General features: G+C 44.9%; 1 protein-coding gene and 1 non-coding gene across 2 annotated transcripts in view; both read left to right on the forward strand.

The window, feature by feature from the left end:
* The first annotated feature begins 2282 nt into the window (after nucleotides 1–2282).
* CALCOCO2 (calcium binding and coiled-coil domain 2) overlaps nucleotides 2283–15519 on the forward strand; it is a 28705-nt gene continuing 15468 nt past the window's right edge. The window contains exons 1-2 of the mRNA XM_059147737.1: nucleotides 2283–2394; nucleotides 9879–10068. Coding sequence (XP_059003720.1) covers nucleotides 9889–10068 — 180 coding nt within the window. The 5' untranslated portion in view covers nucleotides 2283–2394; nucleotides 9879–9888. The remainder of the gene's footprint in view (nucleotides 2395–9878; nucleotides 10069–15519) is intronic.
* On the forward strand, nucleotides 12780–12964 carry LOC131817297 (U2 spliceosomal RNA). The gene has a single exon (XR_009348480.1). It is a non-coding gene; the product is annotated as a U2 spliceosomal RNA (small nuclear RNA).

Here is a 15519-nt window from a genome sequence, read left to right on the forward strand (position 1 = left end):
ATACTAGCCCTTTATCTGATATGTCACTTGCAAATATCTTCTCCCATTATGTCAGTTGTCTTTTGGTTTTGTTGACTGTTTCCTTTGCTGTGCAAAAGGTTTTGATCTTGATGAAGTCCTAGTAGTTCATATTTGCCCTTGCTTCCCTTGTCTTTGGCGAAAAAATAAATCTTTCTTAAAAAGACAAACCTAAGATTATTCTTACCTTAGTGAGAATACACCATCTTGGCAAAGTTATAGTACCAGCTTGGGGCAGAAGGACAAAACAGTGGTATTTATTGAGACTTTGAAGTTTGGTTTGGGGAAGGGGTGGATCTTTCAATGTGAGGGTAGAGGCAAAAGTTGAGTAGGATAGGATAAGAGTCATGATATAACAGCTTGGGATTGGTGGGCACAGCCAAACAAGGATTTTGAGGCCAGGGGTTCTAAGAGTCTTGAAAAGTATAGAGCTATCATCATGTGATGCTTTCTATTGAAAAATTGGTGGCTCTGGGATGCCAAGGTGACTCAGTCAGTTAAGCGTCTGCCTTCAGCTCAGGTCATGATCCCAGGGTCCTGGGATCAAGTCTCACATCTGCTTCTCCCTTTCCATCTCCCCCATGTTTGTGTTCCCTCTGTTGCTATCTGTCAACTAAGTAATCTTTTTTTTTTTTTTTTTTAAGATTTGACAGAGAGACCTAGCAAGAGAGGGAACACAAGCAGAGAGAGTAGGAGAGGGAGAAGCAGGCTTTCAGCGGGGGAGGGAGCCCAACATGGGGTCAATCCCAGGACCCTGAGATCATGACCTGAGCCGAAGGCAGACACTTAACAACTGAGCCACCCAGGCACCCAAAAATAAAATCTTTTTTTTTTTTTTTTAACTGGTGGTTCTTCTAGGCGACTTCTAAAATGCACAGTGGATTCATTTGCATTTTTAACATCCAGGCAAAAAAGTTCCATGAAATAGTTGTATTAATATGGATGGTATGGTGTGTGGGTGTAGGAGATGTCAATAATAAGGGCTTTTTTAAAAGCTAGTAAGTAGGGTCCCTGGGTGGCTCAGTGGGTTAAGCCGCTGCCTTCAGCTCAGGTCATGATCTCAGGGTCCTGGGATCGAGTCCCGCGTCGGGCTCTCTGCTCGGCAGGGGTCCTGCTTCCTCCTCTCTCTGCCTGCCTCTCTGCCTACTTGTGATCTCTCTCTGTCAGGTAAATAAATAAAATCTTTAAAAAAAAAAAAAAAGCTAGTAAGTAAAATTAAAGGAGATATATCCAGGAGACTGAGGACACTTATCCCTGTAGACAGAGTTTAAAATGGAAGAGCATAATTTTGGTGACACAGAAGGTGATTTGAACTTTCAACAAAACCCCCAGTCAAAGTTTGCTGGCTTACTATTTTCCGCCATCCATTCTTCTCAATTGAATGCCACCAATTTTGTGCTAAGGCAGTATAAGGAATGCTTATTCTTCTGCCTGAAATGTAAAATGTCTTCAGGGGCATAAATTCCCCAGTTAGATGGCATGGAAAATTTCTTTCCAGAATTAGATGGATACTACACCTTGGAGAAGAGGCACTTCTAACCACCCATAGATAGCAATTGCAGTGTTAAAGAAGTAATTACTCTGACACTTGTTAAACCACTAAGAGAGGCTTTATCTAGGAGTATTGCCATAGGAACATTACAATAGATAAAGATTGCACTCAACTCCAAATACAATAAGGACAAGTGGGTGGAAAATTACTAAGAAAAGACATCAAGGGTGGGGGAGGGGGATTCCTGCCATATCGACTTAACAGGATACTTGTTGAAGACAGGCCAGGGATTGATCACTTATCAAGGATAAGGCATTCCCTCTAATGACTTTATTCTTATTGTATTTAAGAACATTACCTTGGCAGAGTTAATGCTAAAAAATAATTTCTTTATAGGAAGGGAAAGATGAAACACAGAAACAGGGGCATCCAGGGAGATTGCTGGGTCTCCTTTAGGAGCAGGTGAAGTATGACTAAATGCCAAAGAGGGTCTCATCTGTAGGGCTCTTAGTGAAGTGCTATGTAGAGGCAGGAGAACAATGAAGATGACCTCCAGATGGCCCTTTCTTGTTCAGGACTGAAAGAAATAAACTTCTGTTTTTTTTTTTAAGGTAAGTAAACGGCTCATTCTAGGGGAAGAAATAGGCTCCTTGGGGAACTCTTCCGGATGAACGAAAACCACATAGTGCAGCGAAGCACCCGTGGGGCCCAGTCACCTGAGCACTACAAGTCCCAGCAAGCGCCGCTGCAGGGGCGGGGCTTGGTAGCCGTTGTGACGTAGTGGGCGGGGCCAGATGAGATCGGCTCTCCCCTGGGCTTTTAGCCCCGCCCCTGTGCCTTGCTCTGCCCTGTTGCTGTTGCGCCGACGCCGGCTGCTACCCCAGGTGAGTCCCTGGAGTGAAGGAGGGCAATTAGGGGCAGTTGGGCCTTCGGGTTCTCCAAATTCAGATTTCCACTCTTCAGAAAGGACCTTGGGCAGGCAGCGGTGCGGCTGGTTTCGGTTTTCACTTCCTTTCATCCTTACAGGGTAACAGTGTGTGTGTGTGGCGTCATGGGGCCCCTGGAGCCCCTTCCGCGGCCTTGGAGGGTCGAGGGCCAGTTTTCTCCCGAGGAGGGCAGAATTTCAGTGCTTGTGGCCGAGTGGCAGGCTCCTTGAGCAGAAGGGACCCCTCTGACGGGGGTCGGGGGTCCTGACGTCACGGCGTCAACGCCTCCCTCCCCCCCGCGGCCCGAGGTCTCGGTAGTTACTTAATCCCTGTCCTTGAGAGCATCAACATCGCTGTTTGCTACGAGGCCGAGTTACACGCTAGGCAAGTTCCCGTCTCTTTGGGCCTCAGTTTCCCTGTCTATTCCCTGATCGCTAGGGTCCCTTTCCTTCAGAGGAGGCCTTCTCTAATCGGAGATATTCTAGGCAGAACAAAGAGCAACTGGAGAGTAATGACCTGCTTCTTTACCGCTGATCTCCGGAAGCCCCTCCCCACCGCTACCGTGAGCCCAGTTTGGGGGCTAACGTTCCCCCATTAAGATTTCAGCGCCTTCCGGGCATGTTAACTTTTTTCTATCACTTGGATTCTTCGCTCCCGATGCAAGCCAACAAGTGGTCATTGCTGGTGCTGAGTAGAATAATACAGATGCTGTGTATTATAACCTACTTCCCTGGTTGCAAAAACCATCAAAAACCGAGGACTTTCAGTGTCTTTGTAGATTATATGTAGAGTACATGATTAGGGACTATCCAGGTGCCTCACTTTCACAAATATTTCCAAAGGGCCTCTACCTGAAACTCTACCTTTTAGCAGGTATGACAGCTGTGGAGTGAAAAGGACCCCAAGAAAGGTGATTAGAGTTACATAGCCCTAACAGGTATTATCTTTCAAGTCAGATAGTACCTCTAGGGCTCTTTAAACACTTTGTGCTTGTTGATACAATGCCGTGGTTCCTTATTTCCTTAGATGAAAGGAAAGACTGTTAAAACAACCTCTTTCACTTTCTTTTTCTTTCACCTAGGATCATCATTATAGCTGGAAGGTTTCTTGGAGGTTTTCTAGCCTGATCCGTGCGTTTTACTGATGAGGATACTGAGGCCTAAAAGGAGGTTGTGCGACTTAGCCAAGACGTCAAAGCTAGTTAGTGGCAGACCTAAGATAGGAACCCAGGTCCCTTGGCTCCCAGCCTGGTTTCCCTTTCCAAGGCACTTCAAACCCGTCACCGCCCATGTGACTTCAGCGGTTAGCCCTGTCACCCCTTTTCAAGGAAAAAGTGTACCATCTCAGTTAAGTTAAAGAGAGGATTAGAACACAGCGTTGAGGCTTTCACACAGTTTCTTCTGGTTGCCCACATCTCATATCCCATGACTGTTTTTCTTTCCTTCTCTCCTCCTGCTGGTACTGCTGGCGTGGGATGTCAAACAAGCGGGGGCAACCAATCCCAACAGTTGTTAGTGAGGAGTATTACAGGCCTCCTGGAGGTATACACGTTCTCTAAGGCACTCTGAAAGATACTAGGTAAAGAACTAAAACGAACTTGGAAATTTGGGTTTAGAACAAGTAGCTCAAGGGGTGCCTGGGTGGCTCAGTGGGTTAAGCCTCTGCCTTTGGCTCAGGTCATGATCTCAAGGTCCTGGGATCAAGCCCCATGTAGGGTGCTCTGCTCAGTGGGGAGCCTGCACCACCCTCTCTCTCTGCCTGCCTCTCTGCCTACTTGTGATCTCTCTCTCTGTCAAATAAATAAATAAAATCTTAAAAAACAAAACAAGTAGCTCAAGAATTTAAAGACAAGGGACGGTGGGTCTTTGCTTTTGCTCAGGGCCTTAGGAGCTACTGTCCAGGTTCTCTGAGGGTGGTTTTGAGCAAGCATCTCTTCCAGGGCCGGGAGGAGTGAGATTCAAATCAGTTCATCCGTTTTGCTAATGGCTACTAGTTTAGAAAGTTACATCAGCAGGATGAAGGAATTAGATGAAATGCGGTTTGGATTTTTTTGCTTATCTTTTGTTTTTACTGTTCCCAGATGAATTTATTTGCATTTCTTTCTTGGCTGTGGGAACATTCGGTTTCCTTCTGTGAACTAATCCAGATAAACTACTGATAGTCTTTGATTTCTCTAAAACATGTGCCCACAGGCATAAAAGGCTAAGGTAAAAATGTTGAGCATACTCTACTGTAGAACTTAAGTTGTTTTTTGGGTTTGTTTTTTTTTTTAAGATTTTACTTATTTATTTGACAGAGATCACAAGTAGCTACAGAGGCAGGCAGAGAGAGAAAGAGAGAGAGGTGGGGGGCGTGGGGAGCAGGCTCCCTGCTGAGCAGAGAGCCTGATGCAGGACTCAATCCCAGGACCCTGAAATCATGACCTGAGCCAAAGGCAGAGGCTGAACCCACTGAGCCACCCAGGCACTCCAGAATCAGTTATTTTTTAATAAGATTATTTCCTCTTCGTGGTTCACACAAAGGGGAAAAACTTTAGGAAAATTGGTGAATTGACTTGGTCGTGTATTTGCATTGTTAGAACCTGAACCAGGAAGGTTTATAATATTTTTAAAAATTTTCTGCTAAAAAGCATATTAGTATATTTTACAGATTGGCTCCGAGCAGAGGCTGAATTAGCTGTTCCTTTTCTTCAGGAGAATGTGAGAGAATGTCTGCCCTCATGGAACAGTCCTGGGACTAGTATATTAGGCTTGAAAAGCTCATTAGATGAAAATGTGTCAGGTTTTCATAGAAGCCAGAAGCCGGTTCGGGGGACTCATTTTAAAACATGTTGCCTGTTATTGCATACATCCTCTGAGGACCCTAATCCGTTTGGAAACTGAGCTGGAAAAAAAAAATCAGAGTCCGAGTAAAGTGCTTCTGACAGTCCATAGACTCTCTGCATTATTTCCCCCTACTCAGTGGCTTGCTTTTGGACATCCCCGTTTGTTTTCCCTGATCACTCATGTGGCTAGTCTTGGGCATGAGAGTAAGAGGAGGGAATTAGGTTGAATACCATCCCATGATTTCTAGGGGGCCTAATTCATCCCCCTGCTTTTTTATGACTCCATAGCTCTCCAGGCTTCTAAATTTAACTTTTGCTCTTTTCCTACTTCTTTTCATTTCCCTCCATGGATATGGTCAGAACTAGAAATGGTTGGCAGACAGGTTCTATAGTGGAAGGAGCAGTTAAAGAAGGGGAAGTTGAGGGGCGCCTGGATGACTCAGAGGGTTAAGCCGCTGCCTTCGGTTCAGGTCATAATCTTAGGGTCCTGGGATGAAGTCCTGCATCAGGCTCTCTGCTCAGCAGGGGGCCTGCTTCCCTCCCCACCCCTCTACATACACACCTCTCTCTCTCTCTCTCTCTCTGTCTGCCTCTGTGCCTACTTGTGATCTCCGCCAAATAAATGAAATCTATAAAAAAATAATTTAAAAAAAAAGAAGAAGGGGAAGTTGATGCTTAAGTCATTCTGCTTTTTCTTCCATATCCTCTCTGTCCCCTCCACAAATGGTCCTTTCTGGACTGTTTTGACAGCAAGGTGATTTCCCCAGCCATTGTCAGAACCTATTTCCCCCAAAGAATCTGATACTGGGAGGGAGGAAAGGGTTTTAAGGGTCACTGACCTTAAAAATTAATAGTAGATCCCTTCCTTCCAGGAAAAGTTAAATGAGGTAACTCCTCACTGACCCAGTTCAGATTAGCTTGGTTATGCTTGTGGCCTTTCACCCTGTGGCCTTTTCTATTTTCAGCTTTGGTAAGAAGCAGAGAAGCAAAGCCATGGCTGCTCTCCACTCCCAACTCCTCAACCCCTTCCCCACCAGTCTCAGTAGAAGAGAGTTTCCTATTTCAAAAACAATTGAATTCCAAATACCTAGAGAGCCACTAGGTGCCCTCTGAGTCATCCCAGGAAGGTGATGAGATCTCTGAAATGGGAAACTTCATGGAATTTTACTTTCTAAAAAAATTTTTTTGGGAGCACCTGAGTGGCTCAGTGGGTTAATCCTCTGCCTTCAGCTCAGGTCATGATCCCAGGGTCCTGGCATCGAGCCCCACATCGGGCTCTCTGGTCAGCAGGAAGCCTGCTTCCTCCTCTCTCTCTCTGCCTGCCTCTCTGCCTACTTGTGATCTCTCTCTGTCAAATAAATAAATAAAATCTTTTAAAAAAATTGTTTTTTTAAATTTTTAAAGATTTTATTTATTTATTTGATGGGGGGGGCAGGTCCCCACTGAGCAGAGTGCCTTGACCTGAGGACCCCGAGATCACAACCTGAGCCGAAGGCAGAGGTTTAACCCACTGAGCCACCCAGGTGCCCCGGAATATTACATTTCTAATAAGGAACCAAGACAGTGGACTTTTCCATATAGATGATTAGGTGTTCAGATGGATGAAAAGAGCTAGTTTCCACTGGCTATACCTACACTCAGGCCTCAGAAAATGAGCTCTTTTGTGCCTGTGTGTGTGTGAGTGTACGTGTGTGCGTGTGCACACATGCGTGTCCTTTCTTCAGTGTTCTGTTCATGAGCTTATAGATTGATTGTTTTTCTAGTAGGAAAGAGGGTATACGGAGCCTTCATACCCTTGGCTGGTCTTGCCTTTGAGAGTAACATCCATTTGCAAAACAGCTTGCCAGAGTTTGAGTGTGTAGAAGGTGGGTAATGGAGTGTGAATTTTATGGGTCCTTAAGGAAATCAAATCTGTGCCTTTTGTTTTTTTGGCACTGTGCCACTCGAACCAGCTATGCCAGCTGAACCAGCCATACCAAGAATTGACATAGCACTTGGAGATTATCATCTCTTCACTCTATTTTAGAGAAGAGAAAGCTGAGAAACAGCAGCTTTTCCAAGGGTATCCCACAAATGAAGAGCAGGGCTTAAAAAAGAATTAGCCCCATGGTTATTCCCACCATTGTTTACCTACAAAGCCCCTTCCTTTCACTTTTTGATGAATCCCATGCATTTCACTTATTCTGTGAATAGTTAATCAGCAATTACTATGGGCTAGGCATTATGTCATGTATCCAGGAGTGATCCTGTTAGGAAGCAAAAGAAGGGAGAGTTGGGCACTTAGGTTAATTAAGAGACAGGCCCCGAAGCCACTCTTACCTGAGTGTTCTTTATGATCCACAGACAACAGATTAAGTCATTTTACAAGCTCAGATGAAAACTGCTCTGTGCTGAGGACAGAGGGCTATGCTGACCTCAGTAAGACTTGAGACTCCTAGGAAAGCGAGGGGTCTGCAAGCTGAGAACTCTGCCTACCCTCCCTTAGCATCCAACAGATCACACAAGCAGCTGCTTATATGAGGAACTAGTTCTGACCTTGACTGGAATGTGACCACCCCCTTCCTCGGAAAAAGTGATCTGAGGTTTGAGGTTAAGGATGTGGCAAATTGTCACAAACCAGAACGCTAATACATTTCTTGGTTCCTTAGCTCAGTCCCAAGAACAGATAGTTCAGTGCCACCAAAAATCCCCTTGCCTTCTCTATGAGAAAATTGACTACTAGGGGAGTTGGAAGAGGAGGCCTGGTTGCTTAGAGTTCGAAATAAAAGCAAGAAATAAGTAGGGTCAGGCAGGACTAAAAGGGCTGTGTTTTTTGGTTGTACTTATTTTTTAAAAAATTGAGTTGTATACCATCTCCCAACATGTTCCAGCAGCCGAATTTGTAAGGGATCACGTGGTAGTCCCCTGTATGCAGCTCTCCTTCAGCCTCTGTATAACAGCCACGATATTGTTTCCATTTCCCCATGAAATCCTGGGTTGAGGATCCTGGACTCACTAAATGTTAGACTCAGGGAGCATTTAGAAAATGGAACACGTGACTTTGAGAGGCAGGAAGTGTCAGATCTCAGCAATTCAAAAGACTTTATTTCTTTTCTATATTGTTTTTACCTCCCCGATAGTTTGCCATCCTTGATCACGTTCTATCTGTACTGTGACCTGCAAAATACAGGTTATATCCCCAGTGTTACAAATAGGAATCCGACTTGCCTGCTGTGCTCCAAACATGGGCAGCATCTCTCTCTCTCTCTCTCTCATTGCTTTTATGCATGCCATTTCACTCACCTGAAATTTCCTCACCCCCAAATCCTAAGGCTCATCTTCCTTGAGGGCTTTATCCAGGACTCTTCTCACCCCTTAAAGTTCTCCGTCATTTTCCTAGCCAGTTTGCATCTCTCCCTCTTTTGAACCCCAGAGCACTTTGCATTGATTCCATTCGTTTGCTGGTCACTCATTTTCTCATCCAATGGCCATATTGCATCAGGACCCTTCCAGGGCGAAGACTATGCCAGAAAACAAAACAAAACACCCCACAATGTTAAGAAAATCACTAACATCTGGCAAGCCCTTTCTTCTTGCAGACTCTGCTCGTACGTTATTCTATCATTCTATGTGTTTCTGCTTTGTGTGATTCTATGGCAGGTAGTGATTTAAAGGCCTGCCCACTTTACATTATTTCAGTTAATGTTCATGAAAAACCAAATGACATAGGTGTTCATAGCCCCGTCTTGTAGATGAGGCAGCAGGCAGAGAGCCCAGCTGATGACGTGAGTTGCTCAAGCTCATGCGTTTATAGGTAGTGAGGCTTGAATTTGAACTTCACCATTCTGGTTTCAGAGCCCATGCTTGTCTGATATGCCTGTGCATATGAGATAATCTCTCAACCCTCCCTTTCTTCCTGCACCCATGCCCAGCTCCTAGCAGAGTGCCTTAATATGTATGTGCAAGGACTCGATAGTTACAGGATGAATGGAACTGAAGGTAGAAGCCGAAATGTAGAGCAACTGATATTCAGAAGTCACAGGACTTGATGAGATAAAAAATCAAGACTCTAGGTCTTACTGTTCCCAGCTCCTAGGCTGCCTTGCTTATTTAAGGCATTAGAAGAAGTGCCACAGGGCGCCTGGGTGGCTCAGTGGGTTAAGCCGCTGCCTTCGGCTCAGGTCATGATCTCGGGGTCCTGGGATCGAGTCCCGCGTCGGGCTCTCTGCTCAGCAGGGAGCCTGCTTCCCTCTCTCTCTCTCTGCCTGCCTCTCTGCCTACTTGTGATTTCTCTCTGTCAAATAAATTAAAAAATAAATGAAATCTTTAAAAAAAAAAAAAAAAAAAAAAAGAAGAAGTGCCACAAACAGCCATGAGCAGAGGGTATGTGAGGTATGAGAGGGTGGTGGGGCCTGTGGCGGAGATCAAAGACATTCTTAGAAAGTTCTTGTAGCATAGGAAGCTATGAATGCAAACTGACTCAAAGTGAAACAGAAAGCAAGTTGTATGGTCTCAATCCCTGTCAGGCTTTTGCTTTTCCTGACTCGCCTCGAATGGAATGTTCCCTGGGTGAGAGCCCAGAAATCTCCCAACATTGCAGACAACTCTAAGCCTTATTCTATCCTGTATCTCATAACAGGACGCCCACCATGGAAGAGACAGTAGAAGATCCCCCCACATCAGCTGTCTTGCTGGATCATTGTCATTTCTCTCAGGTCATCTTTAATAGCGTGGAGAAGTTCTATGTCCCTGGAGGGGATGTCACATGCTATTATACGCTCACCCAGCATTTCATTCCCCGCCGAAAGGATTGGATTGGCATCTTTCGAGTAAGTGGTTAATTTAGTACCAAGTGACTGGGAACTAGAGGTGACTCTTCATTCCTGACTGTATGACTGTCTGTGTGTTATAAGCATTTTGCATCTTCTGTCTAGTCTTTTTTTTTTTTTTTTTAATCTATTTATTTGAGAGAGAGAATGAGAGTTTTGGGTGTTGCACAGGGACAAGCAAAAGTCCCTGTTGATCAAGGAGCTCGACACAGGTCCTCACTGAGATCATGACCTGAGCCAAAGTCAGATGCTTAATTGACTGAGCCACCCAGGTACTCCCCCCACTGCCTTTTTTTCTGGTCTGGCCATTTAAAAAAATTTTTTTTAAAGATTTTATTTATTTATTTGACAGAGAGAGTACACAAACAAGGGGAGCAGCAGAGGGGGAGGGAGAAGCAGGCCTCCGCTGACCAGGGAGTCCAACTTGGGGCTCGATCCCAGGACTCCAGGATCATGACCTAAGCCAAAGGCAGACGCTTAACCCACTGAGCCACCCAGGCATCCCTGGGCCAATTTTAAAATCCTAAACTAAATTCCCTGTTACTTCCCTACTTCCACCTTCACACACCAACATGTGCTGTGGGACTCAAGTTTTAATTTAACTTTAATTTTAATTTAAAGACCAAATGTAAATGTTTTAAAATTATCCTATTTTGAAATACTCATCTATGAATTGACTAGGATGAATGGCCCCTTATGTAATTTCTGTGACCTTAAACATTGCTTTCTTACTTAGAAGAATGTTTAACTTGTTTTAATATGAGTACTACAGGGTGCCTGGGTGGCTCAGTGGGTTAAGCCGCTGCCTTCGGCTCAGGTCATGATCTCAGGGTCCTGGGATCGAGTCCTGCATCGGGCTCTCTGCTCAGAAGGGGGCCTGCTTCCCTTCCCCTCTCTCTGCCTGCCTCTCTGCCTACTGTGATCTCTCTCTGTCAAATAAATAAATAAAATCTTAAAAAAAAAAAATGAGTATTACATATCTAAAAAGGAGGTTAAGAAGTTACTGGGTTTGACATCCTGCATCTAAGAAGTTTGTTCCTGAATAAGTATGACTTGTTTCTTTGTAAAGATTTCCATGGATAGAAATTTTCTGAGGTCCCTCAGGGACCTCTCCTAGTGCCTAACACCCTGCCAGTTCAAGTACAGAAATGGTACTTTGTTTTAGTATAGTCAGCTTATTCTCTGCCTCCCTTTCTTTCTCCCCCTATCTGTGTCTCTCTCCATCTCTCACGTCACACACACACACACACACACACACACACACACATAATGATAGATCTTCCTATTATATCTAGAGACAGGAGATAAAGGTCAAATTTAAGTAATTTATACTGCTGAGTTCCAGCATCAGTGACCTTTGTTTTGATATCTCCGTATGTCATGTGATTGTTTGCCTTGTTGTTCATCCTGAAACCAGACATCATTCTTGATTGCACTGTGGAGGAGCTCATGCTCGTTCCATCCCTCATAGAGTTACTTTTCCATAATTGTTTGGAATTCTAAGCTAACTAATGGAACCGTGGAAGCTGGCATATAGAGGCAAGGAGAGCAGACAATCAGAGACCCACTGGCGAGTATCAGGGACACCTCCTGAGACTCAGGATATGGACTCGTTAGACTAAAGGATGTCCTGACACACTGGACTGTTTCCTATTTTGGAAGATGATTCTTGTTTTTTTTTTTCTTCTCCACATGTAGCAAAACTGTCCAGTAGAACTTTCTGCAACGGAGCTGTCCTTCACTGTCCGGTACAATGGCCTCTAGCCGTTTGTGGCTGTTGAGCACTTAAAATGTGCCTAGTGAATTAACTAAAATTTAATTAATTTAAATTTAAATGGCCTCATGTGGCTAGTGGCTATCATTCTGGACAGTGCAGATAGAGATAATTAAGAAAGAGGACAATTTGAAAATTGCTTGTTTGCCTTTGAAATGTAATCTTAACCCCCCCCCCAACAATTATATTTCTGTTTTGTCTAGACTGGTTGTACTTTCCAGCGACTTAGCAATTTCCAGTGAGGACTTGACCATAAACCAGATGAAAATCTTACGCTTTTTAAAAACAAATGTTTAGGGGCGCCTGGGTGGCTCAGTGGGTTAAAGCCTCTTCCTTTGGCTCAGGTCATGATCTCAGGGTCCTGGGATCGAGCCCTACATCGGGCTCTCTGCTCAGCAGGGAGCCTGCTTCCCTTCCTCTCCCTCTGCCTGCCTCTCTGCCTACTTGTGATCTCTTTCTTTCAAATAAATAAATAAAATCTTTAAAAAAATTGCTTCTCGGGGCGCCTGGGTGGCTCAGTGGGTTAAGCCGCTGCCTTCGGCTCAGGTCATGATCTCAGGGTCCTGGGATCGAGTCCCACATCGGGCTCTCTGCTCAGCAGGGAGCCTGCTTCCTCCTCTCTCTCTGCCTGCCTCTCTGCCTGCTTGTGATCTCTTTCTGTCAAATAAATAAATAAAATCTTTATTTTTTTTTTTTAATTTTTATTATTTTTTTTTAAAGATTTTTATTTATTTATTTGACGGAGAGAGTTTACAAGCAGGCAGAGAGGCAGGTAAGAGAGAGAGGAGGAAGCAGGCTCCCTGCTGAGCAGAGAGCCCGATGCGGGACTCGATCCCAGGACCCTGAGATCATGACCTGAGCCGAAGGCAGCGGCTTAACCCACTGAGCCACCCAGGCGCCCAATAAATAAAATCTTTAAAAAAAAAAAAAAAAAAAAATTGCTTCTCAGCCTTTTGGCTAAGATCAAGTGTAGTATCTGTTCTTATCAGTTTAATATCTGATACATCCTCTATCTGAGGACAATATATTAAATGGATTTTTGGAGTAGGGAGTTGGAGCTTGCTCTATCCACTTCACATGTCGGCCTGGCATTGCAGTACCTCCAGGAATAGTGCACCCTCCCCACTAAAATAGTAAGTAAAAGATTTGTTCAGTAAATAAATTAAATTAAATGGAAACAAATGTTTAAAATAATTTTTAAGGGGCGCCTTGGGGGCTCAGTGGATCAGACTTCTGCCGGCTCAGGTCATGATTCCAGGGTCCTGAGATCCAGCCCTGCATCGGGCTCTCTGCTCAGCGGGGAGCCTGCTTCCGCCTCTCTTCTCTGCCTGCCTCTCTGCCTACTTGTGATCTCTCTCTTTGTCAAATAAATAAATAAATCTTAAAAAAAAATAATTTTTGAAAAATGCCTCTGTATTTGGAGTGCTTTGTGCATTTCAGAGACAGCGCAGTGATTCCATAAAGAAAACCATTAATACAAAAAGTGGCCCCTTGTGTTCATTATCCGTAAAGCTATTGACCTGAGCAGCTACCTAGAAGCCTGAAAGAAAGTGTTAGGAGAACTTAGTAACACAAATTTTTATCTTAGAACACAAATTTTTAAGAACATATGATGCGCCATGTCTTTGATGAGGTTTTCTGTGTGTGTGTGTGTGTGTGTGTGTGTACGTGTGCGTGCGCGTGTGTGTGTGCTCACTGAGCCTCATGATCCAGCAGCACCCTCAGACTGGGGGTGTTACCTCGTGCACAGATGAACAAAATGGATATACTCAAGGTGGTGACTTTCCCAGTGAGTAAGTAGTAAATGAGTTTGTTTCCTAAACCTCGGCTTTTTTTTCTCTTCTGAATTCATCTGAACAGCTGGTAAATTAGAAAATTAAGAACTGATTTAAAGTGTTATCTTCCGTATCTCCCTTGGAAAGCTCACCTGTGTAAGCTTTTTATTTTTTTAAGATTTTATTTATTTATTTGACAGAGACACAGCAAGAGAGGAAGCAGAAGCAGGGGGAGTGGGAGAGGGAGAAGCAGGCTTCCTGCTGAGCAGGGAGCCCGAGGCGGGTTGGGCTGGATCCTGGGATCCTGGGACCATGACCTGAGCCAAAGGCAGACACTCAACAACTAAGCTACCCAGGCGCCCCTCACCTGGTGTTGTTATAGTGCAGTCTCTCTCTCTTTTTAAAGGTTTTATTTATTTTAGAGAGAGAGAGCGAGAGCAGGGGGAGGAAGGGCCAGAGGGAGGGAGAGAATGTCAAGCAGACCACACGTTGAGTGCAGAGCCCGGTGCATGGCCCAGTCCCACGACCTGAGCCAAAATCAACAGTTGGACACTCAACCAGTGGAGCCACCCAGGCGCCCCTCTTTTTAATTTTATTTTAAGTAAACTCCACACCACACATGGGGCTCAAACTCACAACCCAACCCCGAGATCAAGAGTCGCACGCTCAGGGTGCCTGACTGGCTCAGTCGGCAGAGCTGCACAATCCTTGATCTCAGGGTTGTGAGTTCAAGCCCCACATTGGGGGTAGAGAGCACTTAAAAAATTTTTTTCTTTCTTTCTAATTAAAAAAAAAAAAAATTGTGTTCTCCATCAGCTGAATCATTTGCAGTGCTGGGCTCAACCATATTCTTTAGCTCCTCAGCAGTCCCAACACGGGTCCTTCCTGGTACCAGGCAGGCACTTGTGAACTGGTTTTGAATGTGCTGTGCTTCGTCTTCTCGATACAGTAAAAGCTACCAGCAACGATAGAGCCTAAAGTAGGAGATACCTTTCCTGCCTTTAGTGCACAGTCCTGTGCTCCAGTTACCCTTCCCCTGGACATTTAAATATTTCGAGGGGCTCCAAGAGGGGACGTGTTGTGCCACGACAGGCCTGCCGGGCCCAGGACCACGCAGGTGGAAGGGCCAAGGGCAGAAGTTGCAGGTGCCCAGAAGCTGTTTCCCTATTCCAACACTGCAGTAATTCTTGGGCCTTCCCATATGATATTTTGGTCACAGTGCATTAAGAAACTCCAGGATGTGAATGAAGACTCCATAAAATTCCCGCTTCCTGTACCACCACAGGCCGCGGCGGCTGTGAGCTGCTTACAGCAATGGGGTGTGTATTAATGAGACACTAAAACATGCCCCGGTATGTTCTCAGGCGCTTTCAGTGTAGCCTTTTCAACCCTGCACTGATTCCTTCATATATAAAAATGGAATTTATTTTTAGTTCTTGTTCCTCCCACTGAGCTCAGGCAGGGTCAAAATATGGCAATAAATGCAATTTTGCTTCTCATTTGCTGAGTGCTCTCCCCTCGAAGACACAATGGTTCCCTTTCTAGTCTCTGGTGTGCCCTTATCTTCCAGATATGGCTGGAGCCATCTTTTACCCCTCTTCACATTTACTGAGAGTATTTTCCACTTAACTAGCTTTCTGCTCTGAGGCATATTTTACAGTATCCTTATATCGTGACTTACTGCATTCAAGACCTGGAAGAGGCCTCTGTGACCACCAGATTGTTGTCAGTATCTGCCACCAAAAAGCCTTCATTAAGGTCACATTAAGAAAAATACTGACGTGGGGCGCCTGGGTGGCTCAGTTGGTTAAGAGACTGCCTTCAGCTCAGGTCATGATCCCAGAGTCCTGGGATCGAGTCCTGCATCGGGCTCCCTGCTCCTTGGAGAGTCTGCTTCTCCCT

The sequence above is a fragment of the Mustela lutreola genome, chromosome 15 (genome assembly GCF_030435805.1).
Source record: "Mustela lutreola isolate mMusLut2 chromosome 15, mMusLut2.pri, whole genome shotgun sequence".
In the NCBI taxonomy this organism is placed as follows: Eukaryota; Metazoa; Chordata; class Mammalia; order Carnivora; family Mustelidae; genus Mustela; species Mustela lutreola.